Raw genomic sequence first — 16,470 nt, forward strand, 5'->3', positions numbered from 1 at the left:
GAGTCTGCCCGCAATCCCAAATCACACTGCAATAGTGGCAAAAAAGCACCATGTGTGTTCAAGTGGCACTGATTTTATCATGATTGTTGTGAGATGAATCACTCAGCAAACAGCATCACTCGAAGCAGAGTAAGAGATTATTTTGGATGACAAGCTTTGCGCGATGTAGATTGCCGTGATTTCTTGCAGTAAAACCGCACCGCGTTTAGGTACCACTGAAAATGAATGCCAACCGAACACTTGGTGTGTTTTGCAACTATGGCAGCAGGATTTGGAATTGTGGGCAGAATCTGTGCTACCTCCTCCCCCATGCAGCCGCCACTCACTGAACAAGGAAGCTGGTGCTGCGGGATCACATGACCGGACCAAAAAAAAAAAAAAGCTAACTTTTCTACACAGGGTAGGCAGGAGGAAGAAGGGAACATTACTAAAAATAGTGTGAATTCCACCAACTCCAAACAAGCTTCCAAGTATAGCTGGGTCATTCACGTGGCTGTTGGCAGTAAGGTCCTTCACGTGGCTGTTGGCAGTAAGGTCCTTCATAAAATCTTGCCCGTACTCTGTACGCATGTATTCATACAGCAGAAATGTATCCTACCGATTGCTAGGACACACGCGGCCATTCAGGGTTAACACGTCAACTTGATAGTGTGTAATGCTGATTACACACTGTTAATAGTCACATGTCAGCAAGAACAGGCCAGTAAGGTACATGGGTGCTGTACCCATGTAATTAGGACAAAAAAATAAAAATGCGTACAGCGAAAATACAGTCCATATAGGACCGTGAAGGCAGGTTTTTGTTTTTTTTGGAACTCAGTACTGTGCAAATTTATTGTAAACTGGTTGAAATTCTTGCCATGGGTGACCCTGCCAGCACCACCCACCTCAAAAACTTCCACTGGAAAAAAGCTAGGCAGAAAAATGTAACCCAACAGTGCCTGCCTGCAATTAAGCTACACTGTTCTGTATTCGGTCACCAATAGGTGACAAGTGTCAGGATACAATAAGTGGCAGCAGGAGATTCTGTGTTCAGCTTGGATGGGGAATCTATGATCCCTTGGGCTGAATAAAGAAAATCTTATGTGTATGACCAATTTTTACCAAGTAAAAAATCTTTTTCTTAGGACAACCCCATTAAGTTTATTACTTTGCAAGTTACGGACACAGAAAACCTAGGCAGGAAGTAAAGCCTAAACCAGAGCTCTGCACATCTGCTCCAGGTCACAGACTTGAAAAGCACTAAAGGCTCCTGCATTGGCCAAGATAGTGAGGCACTTAGCATTTTTCAAAAAAAGGTCAGCAATACCAGCTCACATTCTGTTTAGCTTTCTTTAGCTCTCTTATCAATAAAGAGTCACAGTGCTATAAAGTGGTCTTTAGCATTCTCTTAAAAATCAGGTCATTCATATATGCTCAAGCCAAGCTGCTGAGAACTGCCTGCAACCTTGCACTCCTCTTTACGAACGAACTGATATTTCCAATATGTCTCAAGGTCATCTTCTAATGTTATTAAAAAGGCACAAGGACTTTAACCGCAACTATAATGGTTTAGAGTAGCTTCGTTTTATTTCATTCCGATTTATCTGAGCCCCCACCCTGCATGATATGATCACTGTTCCCTGTGACTCTCTTGTAAGCCTGGTGACACACCCACAGCAGCAGGACCTTGATACTGAGGGCACACCAGTGCTGGAGAAGAGTATCATGCCTGATATTAGGCAAAAAAAAAAAATTATATATATATATACATACACACACACACACACACATACACACATACATACACACATACACACATACACACATACACACATACACACATACACACATACACACATACACACATACATATATATATATATACACACACACACACACACCATTTATATATTAAGCAGGTGTTCCGTCAGATTAGGCAACCTGTCAAATCTTGTAACGGAAGTGACATTCCGTCACGTCCATCTTGGTACACCTCGCACTCAGCCGCAGTAAGCCTACAGTTTGAAGTCGCTAAGCGGACATGTTTTTACACGTGAAATACAGTATTTAGAACTCTAACACTGTTTTGATGATCAATTTTAAAAGCAGCAGTCTTCTGTCAGATTAGCAAAACGTGAGATCAGCAGGCTTGACGCAGCTTTTAAAATTCGATATCAAAATAGTGTCACGGAGTTCTAAATACTGTATAAAACTCGCATTGCTATGGCATTCAACAGGATATCTAATCTGACCAGTGATAAAGAAAAGCAGGGAGCTGTAACCGTGCAGGATCTAAGGGCCAGTTCACACCACCCAGATGCAGTTACGTTCAATTCTGCTTGCTTTTTTTCTGCACTAATGCATGCAGTGTTTTACATGCATTCCAATGGCTCTGGTTCACACCATGCAGTCAGTTTCTGGTGCAGAAACTGACTGCATTGGTGCAGAAAAAAAACGGAACTGCATCTGGTGTGAACTGGTCCTAATACAAGTTCATAAGATTTATGTTTAAACATAGAACTGTCAGCATATCTTTCACTCTGTCTGGACAATATTGGAAGGAGGATTTGCCCTGAATCTCATGCCAGTTCAGCTAGGAGTCAATGGTTGATCACCCTTCAAAAGTTGCACAAGTTTATTTTTTATTTTATCAAAAGGAAAGCATTGTTTGAGATTGGCAATAAAAACAGCAAGGAACAAGGTTTAAGGAAAGCGGTCAATTCTTAGAATTTTCTCAAAATGAATTAGCAAATCTCCAGGCAAATAATACAGCTCAGCTGTTGCTGATGTCACTAGGATTACAAAAAAAAAAAAAAAAAAAACACAAGACACTGCAAAAAGAAATAAAAAAAAAAAAATCTGACTGTACCCAAAGTTCCAGATTCCTAAATGATGTTTTTTGAACATGTGCAAGGCAGTGAGGCACAAGAGCACATGACACCAATGATCATTAATAGTAGTACTGTAGGTCTGCTGGGATATAGACGAGTCACCAAAGAGCAGAACAGATGTGGCTTGCTCAATTGGTAGTTTAGTGATTTGTGCAGACAATACAGGTGTTAACCTTTTGCACCAGTTGTCCTTGGATACTACTGACAATACTCTACCTAGGAGGAAGCCTTCCTTTCCCAATTATATTAGATTGACAGTTGCTGGGAAACAAAGACCCACCTCTGCTATGTACTCGTCACAATAAACCAAACTGGGATAGCTTGCTTTCTTTACCTAAAGCTGGCCACACACACACACACACACACACACACACACACTACAGAAAATCTGTAGAAAAATTCTGTAGGAGGCACGATCGTATGCACAACGTGTACACAATTTGACATTCAATTCAGAATTTCCAAATAAAAATATGTCCTGTACGTGAACAGAACAAATAATTTTCGTTTAATGCTTACTGTTTCATAAAAATCAAATATGAAAGACTTTCCAAATAAAAATTTCAAAAAAAAAAAAAAAAGGGACAAAATTCTAAACTCTCTCATAAATGAAAAGAACAAACTGTTTTTGTACATGAAATAAGCATGATCAGAGGTCGACAAAAAAAAAAATAAAAAAAAAAAAAAACACACACACACGACACCTGTGTCATATGGTTTCGACTTCCTGTGAAACAGCGAGGAAAACCAGACGGTCATATGCCTTATTTTCTTAAAGTGCGTACGCACTTCTGGACCGCCCACTGCATATACTCTGGCAGGGTGGCCCAGCTGCGCAAACCAACCTACCTGTATATTGGTGCGTGCATTAGATACAGTGGGGAGCTCACAATCAAGAGAAGAAGAACGGGGATCTGCCTTTGTAAACAAGGCAGATCCCGTTGCGAGAGAGCGAAGGAATAGCGATCTCCCCAATTGTCAGGGGGGCGGACTGACTGGGAGTAAACACCTCCCTAGGGAACACTTAACCCTTTGATCACCCCTAGTGTTAACCCCTTCCCTGTCAGTGCCATTTATACAGTGATTAGTGCATAGCACTGATCATCACTGTATTGGTGTTACTGGGCACCAAAAAGTGTCAATTGGGGTCAGATTTGTCCTTCACAATGTCGCAGTCCCACTAAAAATTGCTGATCCCCGCCATTACTAGTAAAAACAATTAAAAAATAAAAAAGTTCCTAAATCTTTGCCCCATTTTGTAGATGCTGTAACTTTTGCAGAAACCAATACATTTTTTTAATCAAAAATATGTAGCAGAATACATATTGCCCTAAACTGATGAATATTTTTATTTTTTTGCTATTATAGCAGAAAGTAAACCATTTTTTTTTTTTTTTTAAATGCTCAGTTTTTTTTTTTTGTTTATAACAAACAGCAGAGGTGATCGAATACCACCAAAAGAAAGTTCTATTTCTGTTTAAACTAGAGGTCGACCGATATGGGTTTTTCTCTGGCCGATGCCGATATTTAGAAATCATGGCGGCCGATAGCCGATATATGATGCCGATTGTTTTGGGCCGATATGTTAGGCCGATTTTATTTTATTTATTTATTTTTAATCCCCCTTGATCGAACACACCTTTCCCACTGGGGCGTTTTAAGGCGCTTTTGGGCTAAAAATAGCGCCTGTAAAGTGCCTGTAAAATGGCTCCCCTGCAGTCTGTGTGAAAGACAGAGTGCTTTCACACTGAGGCGATGCGCTGGCAGGATCTTAAAAAAAAAGTCCTGCAAGCAGCACGTTTGGAGTGGTGTATACCGCTCCTCCACCACTCCTGCCCATTGATATGAATGGGCACCACTGCCGAAGCGCATGCAATGCGATTTGGCAGCGGTGCTTCATGGGCGCATTTAACCTCTTCCTTGGCCGCTAGCTGGGTTATATGTGCCCCACTAGCAGCCAAATAGCACCGCTAAAATGATGGTAAAGAGCCGCTAAAACTTGCGTTTTACCATCAACGCCTGCCCGCTCCAGTGTGAAAGCGGCCTTCATACGCGATACAGAAAATTTCTTACACTTAAACATTTATTAAACAAAACAAACCTCCAATCAGTTTACTTGTATGTATGATTTAGATTAAAAAAAATAATTATATATATATATATATATATATATATATATATATATATATATATATATATATATATATATATATATATATATATATATATATATATATAAATAAATAAAAACAGGTAGTCAAAACTTTTGGACAAAAAAAAAAAAAAAAAAATAATGGGCTAACTTTACTGTTTTTATTTTATTTTTATTTTTTTCCCAAAAAAATGCATTTGAAAGACCTCTGTGCAAATGTGTCAGAAAAGATTTAGGCCTCTTTCACACTGACGTCCCGTTCAGGCCCGCCTGTCAGTTTTTCAGGCGGACCTGAACGGGTGCTCCATAGAGCTCTATGGAGCGTCGGATGTCAGCGGTGACATGTCCGCTGACATCCGACCCGCTCCGATCCGAAAAAGTGTAACGGAGGAAAAAGCTATTTTTCCATCCGTCTGCGGATCGGATCGGATGACGACGGGCACTGCGGTCCGTCGTCATCCGATCTCCCATAGGGGAGAGCGGCGCTGTGACAGGTCCGTCCCTGTGCAGTATGCAGAGACGGAGCTGTCATCTCCCTGCTCAGCGGGGATCGACGGAGTGATCCCCGCTGAGCAAACGGATATCCACGGGGCGGATCAGAACTGATCCGCCCCTTGTGAAAGGACCCTTAGTCTTTAAATGGTTAAACTGAGAACTTCTACACACTGAGATGACTTAATTCATTCAAGTGTAAACATTGTATCATTTTGTTCTTTTCTTGGCAGCCTGCCCAGAGAGGAGGAAAGTGTTGCTATGACGACTCAGTCAACTTAGACTGACTTCTATACAGAAGTCATTTCAAAGTCCCGCTGTAGTTCTAAATCGGCTTTTTATCAGCACAAATCGGCTGATGCCGATTATTTAAAAAACGGCAAATATCGGCCGATATATCGGTCGACCTCTAGTTTAAACACCTGATAAAACATTTACAGGCCCTCAATGTACTAGCCAACTGTTGGTTTAATTAAAATGCACTATATGAAAAGGTTTACTTGCATCAGATGGATACATCTTCCCATACCAAGTTATGCTGGCCATATACGTATAACCTTTCGTGAGAATATTATTCCGAAAAGTCTTTGTACATTTTAAGAATGGACAAATGTCACTCAAAAAATTTCACCTGCTTTTAACATTCAATTTAAAAACAAATGTAATTTCTGAACGAAAAATCACATACACTATCCAAAAATTCATGATTGAGAAAATGTTCTATTCTGCTCCTTTGAATTTTCCTGTCACTGATCGAAAACAATGATTTGACCCCAATAACACATTCAATGAAATAGGGCTGAAACAACTAATCGATTATGAAATGAATCGATTACTATTTTCATAATCGAACAGCCAGTAACATAACGAAGTTAAAAAAAATAAAAAAAAACCCACACTAAAATAAGCCCTTTTAGGCCCCTTTCACACATGCGGATGATATGTCCGTATTTCATCCATCCGTTTGCGGATGAAATACGGACATACATTCATCCCTATGGGATAGCGGGTGTCTGCGGATGAACATCCGCAGACACCCGATTTCCTCCGCAACAGTCCGATTCTGCAGACGGAGGAAAATCCTATTTTTCTATCAGTCTGCAGAGCGGATCGGATGAACACGGACACACGGTCCGTGCTCATCCGATCCCCATAGAGGAGAGCGGAGAGCTGACAGGGCGGTCCCCTCACAGTGTGCGGAGACCGCCCTGTCCGCAGCTGGCTCAGCGGGGACAACGGAGTGATCCCCGCTGAGCGAGCGGATCATCATTACTGATCCGCCCCGTGTGAAAGAGGCCTTATAGTACAAAAATATAATCACTACTGCAATTATTAGTTTCACTGTTCTACAGTAAAAAAAAAAAAAAAAAAACGAACCCCTTCTAGTAGTGATTATCTGCCTTTTTGTACTATAAAGGGCTAATTTTAGTCTTTTTAACCCCATTATGTTACTAAACGTCTTAGGCCTGGTTCACATCTATATGTTTATTGGTGCTTTTTGCAGAAACGCCCTACAGTTCATTTACATGGTTTCCTATGGGACACGTACAGATTTGTGCTTTTTCCAGTCGCTGCATATTTGGAAAGAGTCAGGGACTTTTAACGCAAAACGGTGCTTTTTTGGTTCAATATACTTTAATGGAGAAGCTGCAGAAAAGAATGTAATGCGTTTTTGCAGCAATTTGTGTTTTTTAATCTGCCCAAAAAAAAAAAAAAAACGCAAATTGCAGTAAAATCACGTAAGCATAAAGGAAAAAACGCACAGCAAAAAGCACTGCAGAAACAGATCAAAAGCAAAAACTGCATAGGTGTGTACCGAGCCTTACGGATCAATTTTCAGGTGAGAATATTCAGACGAAAAATCTTTGTACATTTGCTGAATGAAAGAAATTTGTTTGAAATTTTCACTTCATTTCTGAACAAAAACCACATACACTGTCTGAAAAATCCTTTGACCGAGAAGTTTTCTATTTCCAAATTTTCCTGTCACTGTGGTTGAAAATGAACCTCAATTTGACCCACTTTTTTTTGTTAAGGTTATTAAAGTGTAAGTAAACCCTCATATTGTTTTCAGCCAAGGAAGCTGCCATCTTTGCCTCTGTTTAATCTACAACTACCATGGTGCTGCACATGTGATCACTTATGACACCAGCCATTGGATGGTTTGACAGTTTGGTTGAGAGCACAAGCAATGGGATTGTTACATTTCTGGCATGTGCAGGAAATTAAACTGTTTTAAGGATGGGTTTACTTCCGCTTTGACCGATTAATCGAAAAAATAAAAAAAAAAAAATCGGCCAACTAATCGATTATGAAAATCGTTAGTTGGAACCTTAGGGCCGGTTCACACAGGGGGCGATGCGAGGCGACACCGACTTGCTTCGCCGCGACCTGCCGCGACCTCAGCAGCGACTTGCAAATGACTTCTGTATAGAAGTCAATGCAAGTCGCCCCGAGGTCGCCCAAAAGTAGTACAGGAACCTTTTTTCTGAGTCGGAGCGACTCGAGTCGCTCCTCTTAGAACGGTTCCATTGTACAGAACGGGGGCGACTTGTCAGGTCGCGGCACGGCAAGTCGTGTCGCCCCCTGTGTGAACCGGCCCTTACAATGAAACAAAACTTATTTAAATGAACATTTTTGAACTAAAAATGTACACATGTATGGCCAGCATTAGATATTGCTAGAAGACATATTAGGTTTATTCGAATTCTTGCGAAAAATAATTCAAATATCTCCAACTAATATAAATACACAAGATATGTACCCTGACTGCTGCAACCAGACCAATATCCCACAATGCCTGTATATTAACATAAGGGCTTATCAAAGGACAACCTTCAACAAGTGGTTATCAGAACTACAACCTTCACCAACCGATTACCAAAATGACAACCTTCACCCAGCAATCAGAGCTACAACCTTCCAACTGCAGATGACAACTAATACAAAAAAATAAAAAATTATGCTTTGGATAGTGTAGGTCAGTGGTTCTCAACCTCAGTCCTCAAGTACCCCCAACAGGCAATGTTTGCAGGTTTTCATTTATCTTGTACAGGTGCTTTAAATCAGTCAATGGCTTTGTATTTTGGACAGCTATTTTACCTAAGAGAAAATCCCAAAACATGTTGCAGGTACTTGAGGTTGAGAACCACTGGTGTAGGTAAAGCTGAAAATCACTTCCCGATGGTTATACACATATGTAGCAGCATGGCTGGGGTGCATATATATATATATATATATATATATATATATATATATATATATATATATATATATATATATATATATATATATAAATAAAACAACTCCTGGTCACGGTTTACAACGGGGACCTGGTGGGACAGGCTCCAAATCATGTGACCACTGTTACAGTGGTCAGATGATCAGTAAGCCCACCTTTCAGCATTATGACCCCTTAAAGGGCTAGTGGCAAGGAGTTAAAACCCCTTTCAGATTTTTCAGCCGTCTGTTCCACTGGGGAGGTTTCTCTACACTCCCTGCCCCACAGATAAAACACAGGAGGCAATAGGAAATCTATTCAACATAAGGGAAACCCCTCCATAGGTGGCTTGCATTGCAGGCAATTCTTGCTGAATCGGCCGAAAATCAAGCCACGGCTTGATTTTAAAATTTCCTGAGCTAGGTAGAAATGTATCAGCAAAACAGTGACCACATCTTATCGGGGTGCTATAGCTGCCAGAATAAAAATGGAGATTCCTCCATCCATGCTGTTTGTATTTATGGGAGAAATTATTTTACCTTTTATTTCTGTTCCAGTAAACACTCACATTTTTTACATTTTCCTAGTCCAGGAGACAATGGTTACTGGGAGTTATATAGAGAAGGAGAACATCCGCACCAATAACAGCTATGCCTTCTCCATCTTATTCAAAATAAATGGCTTTAGATACATATAGCTTAAAGCCCAACTCCAGCAACTAGATAAAAGTACCTTGGGCCCCCTGAACTGCATAGGTAAATGCTCATTAAAAAGGGGTTGTAAAGGTAAAACATTTTTTCACCTTAATGCACCCTATGCATTAAGGTGAAAAAACATCCGACAGTGCTGCCCCCCCCCCGTTTTTACTTACCTGACCCCTCAAAAGTCCCACGCTTGCCTCCAACATACTCTTCGCTGCTCAGCCTGGCCGTTGATTGGCTAGAGTGGATGGATTGAAAGCAGCACAGCCATTGGCCACTGTTGTCAATCACATCCAATGACGCGGCGTGCGGGGCCGAGTGATACAGTGAGCAGCTATGGCCGCCGGCTGTATCATGGGAGCGCGCCCACAAGTACTTCTCACCATGTGAGGGAGCTCACATGAATGTGAGAAGTACTTGCGGGGGGGGGAGCCGAGACAGTTGCCAAGGGACCCAAGAAGACCAGGTTCGAGGCCACTCTGTGCAAAAACGAGCTGCACAGTGGAGGCAAGTATAACGTGTTTGTTATTTTAAGAAGAAAAAAAAATTAAAAAATTCCCTTTACAACCTCTTTAAAGTGAAACTTTAGTCAGAAGATGAAAGCAGAGTTCTGAAATTGCGATGGTGCTGCACATGAGCTCAGTTATGACCCCAGCCATTTGATGATTTGACAGCTTGGTTGAGAACACAATTAAATCAACAGTTTGAAACTGGTAAAGCGATGGGTTTAGTTCTGCTTTAGACCTCTTTCACACCGAGGGCGTTTTTTGGGGGGCTTTAGTGTTAAAAAAAAAAAAAAAAAAAAAAAAAAAAGTGCCTGAAGGAAGCCTCATTTGCCATCCCAATGTGAAAGCCCGAGTGCTTTCACACTGAGGCTCTGCGCTGGCAGGGCGTCAAAAAAAGTCCTTATAGAGTTAAAGCTGGGGCTTTAGCAAAAATGACAGCCTCCAGCAGGAAGAGACAGGAGCAATGATGGAGGCAATTTACAGCACACACTATTTTGGTCGCGTAATTATTAATGTAGAACGTATGTTCCTTGCTAAAGAATAATCTTTTTTATTAAAGTTGTTATGGATAAAGTTCCACTTTAAGTTTAGGGGGAAGACAAAATACCTGTAACATTTACTTTATCCCTGCTCATGCTAGCTTCAGAGCTCCCTTTCTCTCTGGGCTGTGGACGGTCCCTCTGAATCACATACAATATTGGGCTATTACCACTGTATTGTATGTGGAGGAGCCAGGAACACCTTTGACAGCGGACTTTGTGGGATCAGCAGCTCCCTTGAAAGGACCCTGCTGGAGCAAGAAATATGGTATTACTTCTTATTCCTGCACCCCCAAAAAGATATGGTGACACCTTGCAATGCAGGTGGGCCCCACTGCAAGGGTTAATTTGTCCAAATCTTGGAGTCAAGCATTAAAAAAGATTCAAAACACATTAAAAGGCCAAGTTCTCCTTTATGAAAAATAAATGCACAACTTATTTTACTGCAAAAAGAAGCCTGCAAAGAGTGCAAAGTATTGTACTCCTGACCAGGATCGCTGGTGCAATATCAGACTTCTGCAAACTCCTCCTCCAGCTCCCTGTCCATACCTACATAAAGGCTTGGAGAGCTGGGAGAACTGTCAAACCATAAGTGTGCCGATTACCGGCAGATCAAGATTTATAATTCATTGATTCTCAGAGCCATTTTAAGATGTATGGTAGGGGAGAAGAATCTACAAGCGGAACATGTTGCTATGGTGGAGTGGAGTTAGCCTTTAGTCTCGGTTCATACTAATGTGGTGCGGGAAAAACATACAATTTGCTGCGCTTCCCCACATCGCACTCTAAGCAATTGTACAGCGTCCATGCGATCTGCTGCAGGTGTCAAAGTTATCTTCACGACCCCCCACCGAAACAGATGACAAAATGCAGTGCGATTGCCAGAAGCGATGCAATTCAGGTGCAGAGGGGGGGGGGGGAAGGGGGGGGGGGGGTTCTGCACCATTTTGGTTTGGATGCAATGTAATTTCAGTCCTACAAACTGTAAGACTGAAATCACACTGCAAAGATATCGCATGTGATGTGCACAGGAATGCGGTGAAAATCATATGCAATCGCACCAGGGTAACATGTTACACCTGTATTCGGGGTGTAACATGTTACTGCTGCATCTTCCCCCACTAACCCCCCCCCCCCACACACAACCACCACCACCCTCAAGTCCCTGCTATAACAGACCAGGGATCTTTTTCCCACGTTTGCAGTTACAATTCATAATTCACAATTCAGAGTTCTGTGAATAGGAAACTACAACTACCGACAGCCTTTGCAGCTGTCAGGTTGTAGTTCTTGATGAACTACCAGGGTGCTGTTGAGCCCTCTAGGTAGTTCATTGAGGCTTCCTGTTAGTGTGCAACTGCCTGTCTGAATGAGCAAACAGCTTATGCCCACAGGGCTGGTGCAAGGATTTTTGACACCCTAGGTCAGTGATGGCAAACCTTGGCACTCCAGATGTTTTGAAACTACATTTCCCATGAATTCTCATGATGCTCAACTACACTTCAGAGTGCAGGAGCATCATGGGAAACGTAGTTCCAAAACATCTGGGGTACCAAGGTTCCCAATCACTGCCCTAGGTGAAACCTCATTTTGCCGCCCCCTTGGCTCCACCCCTGACTCCACCTATTTGCCCTGCCTATGTATAAACCACCTTTTTAATGAAGCACCCATCAATGCAGCCTCACCAGCGCCCTTTAATGAATGTTTTCTTTTATTCATTTGAGAGTCGGGACACAGACACAGTCCTCCACCACCTCTAACAATATGTGCAAACGGAGCGGCGGCTGCCTGCTGATGCTGAGACTTAGCTGCTTGCTGTAGAGAGAAGAGAGTAGGAACACCAGTGGCCGGGCGCCCTAGGCAGCAGCCTAGTTTGCCTAGTGGTAGCACCAGCCCTGTATGCAAGAGCCCTGCATAGCACCCCCAATCTGCTGATCGTGTGTGCAATGCTTTACAGGCTCCCAAAAAAATAAAAAAAAATAAAAAATAAAAAAAAAACACCTGCAAAGATGTGCATTTATTTTTTTGAAAAGGTGGTCCTGGGAAATAGGAATTAGAAAACTGCAATAAAAAAATAAAAAAAGATAGAATGGACTACATCCTAACAGCAGACTACTAAGTGGCAACAAAAAACTATTACATGAAATGCCATGTGATCTGCTGATGCAGTACAAAGTTTAATCATCTTATTGTAGCAATTTCATCTTTAAAGAGAGCAAAGAGTAAAAGTTAATTATGCATCATCATGGGAGACCATAATGAGCTAAAACTAGGATACTCAGCAGTTCTGCACAACCTAGACATCAACGCTGAATTTATTATGCTGAAACAACATTGCAGCAAGTCTATTACCACATCCTTATTTTCAGTCTGCATACTGGATTGTCTCAGCAATGGTAGTAATGTGTGCTGAATGCTCTGCAGCTGGGTCCAAGTCTCTCGATCAAATGACTTTCGACCACAAACAGATTTTAAACGTCAAAGTCATAGATAGTAGGTATTTTGGGAACATTGCTTGCATTCAGCTGTGATTCTACTCATAGGATATTATCCCTTCTACCGGAATAAATATTCCCTTTCAAACAGTAACTATACACTTAAAAATGTGTAGTAACAACGAAGCTATAAATAGCCATACAAATCAGGGTAAAACAAGGCCTATATGTTCCAGTTTTCTACACAGCTTCAGGAGGCACTTCAAATGTCAATAGCAGCAGCATGACAGAAAGAAAATCCTCCTTCCAGTAAGCGGCTTCTTCCTCTTGCCATTCTAAAAAATCCATACCATTCAAAGCAGCAGGGCTATCAATAGCACATTTGTCCATACATCCATTGCATGGACACCCATGATAAAAGCATATATTCTGATACAGACATATGCCTGTGTCTAGACGCTGGTGTTGTACAAAGCAGGCCACACTTACATTGCATTGACATGAGATGTGGAGGCTCATAAGCTTGTCAAAATTGCTTAGGTGGGTTGTCAGGCGAACAATGGTCCATCAGCCTTGTTCACCTATCAAGGATTGCTCCATTCAGCACCCCTGGCCTGTCTCTGAAGTACAGTAGTGGAAGAACACTGCTTTAGCAGGTTTGCACTGGAAGCCAGATGGAATGATTTACCAGCACTGCATTGTATAGTTATGAGCAAGACGTGAGATGGTCAGAATCTGTTTCTAAAGAAATAATTCTCAACCCAGGTTTGGTAGAATGCTAGGTTTCTCGAGCTATGGCCGATTGACTTCCGCATAGTTCCAGGGTCAACACCAATAGGCAAATCTAGCATGAACCCGATGTGAGTGCATTCTTCCCATGGACCACCAATGCAACAGAGCGCATTCTTTCACGTGACCGCTAATTTGGGGGGGCGCATTCCTCACACGCGACCAAAGGTGGGGGCATTCTTCCACATGACCACCAAAGGGGGGGGGGGGGGGGGGACGTTCTTCCCACAGACCACAAATGAAAGGGGTGGCATACTTCCAACTGACTGCCAATAAAATAAAAAAAGGGGAGTGAGGGCATTCTTCCAACTGACTGCCAATGAAAATGGGGGCATTCTTCTAACTGACTGCCAATGAAAAAGAGGGGTGAGGGCATTCTACCAACTGATTGCCCCCTTTTTTTTTTATTGGCATTCTTCCAACTGACTGCCAATGAAAAAGGGGGTGGGGCCATTCTTCCAACTAACTGTCAATGGAAATGGGGGCATTCTTCCAACTGACTGCCTATGAAAAAGCAGGGTGAGGGCATTCTTCCAGCTGACTGCCTATGAAAAAGCAGGGTGAGGGCATTCTTCCAACTGACTGCCTATGAAAAAGCAGGGTGAGGGCATTCTTCCAACTGACTGCCAATGAAAAAGCAGGGTGAGGGCATTCTTCCAACTGACTGCCAATGAAAAAGCAGGGTGAGGGCATTCTTCCAACTGACTGCCAATGAAAAAGCAGGGTGAGGGCATTCTTCCAACTGACTGCCAATGAAAAAGCAGGGTGAGGGCATTCTTCCAACTGACTGCCAATGAAAAAGCAGGGTGAGGGCATTCTTCCAACTGACAATGAATGGGGGTGAGGGCATTCTTCCAACTGACAATGAATGGGGGTGAGGGCATTCTTCCAACTGACAATGAATGGGGGTGAGGGCATTCTTCCAACTGACAATGAATGGGGGTGAGGGCATTCTTCCAACTGACAATGAATGGGGGTGAGGGCATTCTTCCAACTGACAATGAATGGGGGTGAGCATTCTTCCAACTGACCGCCCATCAAAAAGGGGGGGCATTCTTCCAACTGACCGCCCATCAAAAAGGGGGGGCATTCTTCCAACTGACCGCCAATCAAAAAGGGGGGGCATTCTTCCAACTGACCGCCAATCAAAAAGGGGGGGCATTCTTCCAACTGACCGCCAATCAAAAAGGGGGGCATTCTTCCAACTGACCGCCAATCAAAAAGGGGGGCATTCTTCCAACTGACCGCCAATCAAAAAGGGGGGCATTCTTCCAACTGACCGCCAATCAGAAGGGGGGGGGAGCATTCTTCCAACTGACCGCCAATCAGAAGGGGGGGGGAGCATTCTTCCAACTGACCGCCAATCAGAAGGGGGGGGAGCATTCTTCCAACTGACCGCCAATCAGAAGGTGGGGAGCATTCTTCCAACTGACCGCCAATCAGAAGGGGGGGAGCATTCTTCCAACTGACCGCCAATCAGAAGGGGGGGCATTCTTCCAACTGACCGCCAATCAAAAAGGGGGGGGCATTCTTCCCACTAACCGCCAATCAAAAAGGGGGGGCATTCTTCCCACTAACCGCCAATCAAAAAGGGGGGGCATTCTTCCAACTGACTGCCAATGAAGGGGGGGGGGGATTTCTTCCAACTAGCTGGCAATGAATTGGGGGGGGGGGGCATTCTACCAACTGATCACCAACGTAATGCAGATTCTTCCTATAAACTACTAACGAGGAATATTATGACCGACCACCAACATAGGTGACATTAGTCTGGTGGCCAATGGACTGGTTTGGCGCGGTGTCCCAGAGAGCGAAGAAGATTTGTTGGTTTCCTCCTGGGGTGTATATAGTAGTGATGACAGCAGGATATAGAGATGAGCCCTCCATGATTGGCATTGTGTAGACTACGAGGGGGTGGAACATACAGATAGAGGGTGAAGTGGGTACTCACGTGTAAATAATGGATAAGAAATGCATGAACCATAAGACGAAGAAGAGGACGACGCCGAAGATGGCGAGTCCCTGCAGGGCCAGATCCAGGATGGCCATAACCGGGGGAGATGACACCGAGCTGTATGAAGAATTCCTCCTCCTTCTCTCTCACTTGTGCGGGCGAGCGGCGGTTCGGTGTCCGGACAGACCAATGGCAAGTGTCAGTGATACCTCACACAACGAGACATGGAAGCAGTCTAGAGCGGTGTGACACAAGCGGCCTCCTTCGCCTTCCTCTACTCCTCAGTGACCGGCCTGTATGGAGCTTCGCCTTCTCAACCACCACTGTCTCCGAGAACACCAAGAGCTGCAAGTGACACCGGCGCAGGAGCGGCACCCCTGCTCAACCACCCTTCTCCGCCAGACACGTAACTACGCCTCCCGGCACACTCCACGCCCACCCCATGTCCGGCTCACTCACTCATCAGCACCACGACAATTCCGAGCACACCCGTGTTTACCCCCTCCTCGTCCTCCCTCTACGTCAGACACGCCCACTCCTGCCGACCCGACGGCCACTCCCCGGCAGCGTAGCCCCTCCTCTTACGCAGCAGGTTGAGGGCGGTACCCCAGCCGAAGGAGACACACTATCAGTAAAACTGTCAATCAAACGCGGTGACATCACGAGCGGGGAGGGGGAGGGCCGAATAGTGTGTGGAGAACATGTCATGTGGGATGTCGTCATTGTCATTGGGCATGGAGAGGTTGTGTCCTGTGGTGAGGAGGTAATACTGGAAAGTCTAGCGAGAAAGGGGTGACGTCATGGTTCGG

At 43.5% G+C, this 16,470-nt stretch overlaps 1 protein-coding gene across 1 annotated transcript in view; it reads right to left on the reverse strand.

Moving 5' to 3' along the window:
- Nucleotides 1-16,161, reverse strand: part of UGCG (UDP-glucose ceramide glucosyltransferase) — a 67,696-nt gene extending 51,535 nt beyond the window's left edge. Inside the window, exon 1 of the mRNA XM_077475347.1 lies at nt 15,659-16,161. Within this exon, the coding sequence (XP_077331473.1) occupies nt 15,659-15,756 (98 nt within the window). The 5' untranslated portion in view covers nt 15,757-16,161. The remainder of the gene's footprint in view (nt 1-15,658) is intronic.
- Nucleotides 16,162-16,470: the final 309 nt, after the last annotated feature.

This window comes from Lithobates pipiens, unplaced genomic scaffold, assembly GCF_037356315.1.
Source record: "Lithobates pipiens isolate NorthernLeopardFrog02 unplaced genomic scaffold, aLitPip1_a1.2 Scaffold_13, whole genome shotgun sequence".
NCBI lineage: Eukaryota > Metazoa > Chordata > Amphibia > Anura > Ranidae > Lithobates > Lithobates pipiens.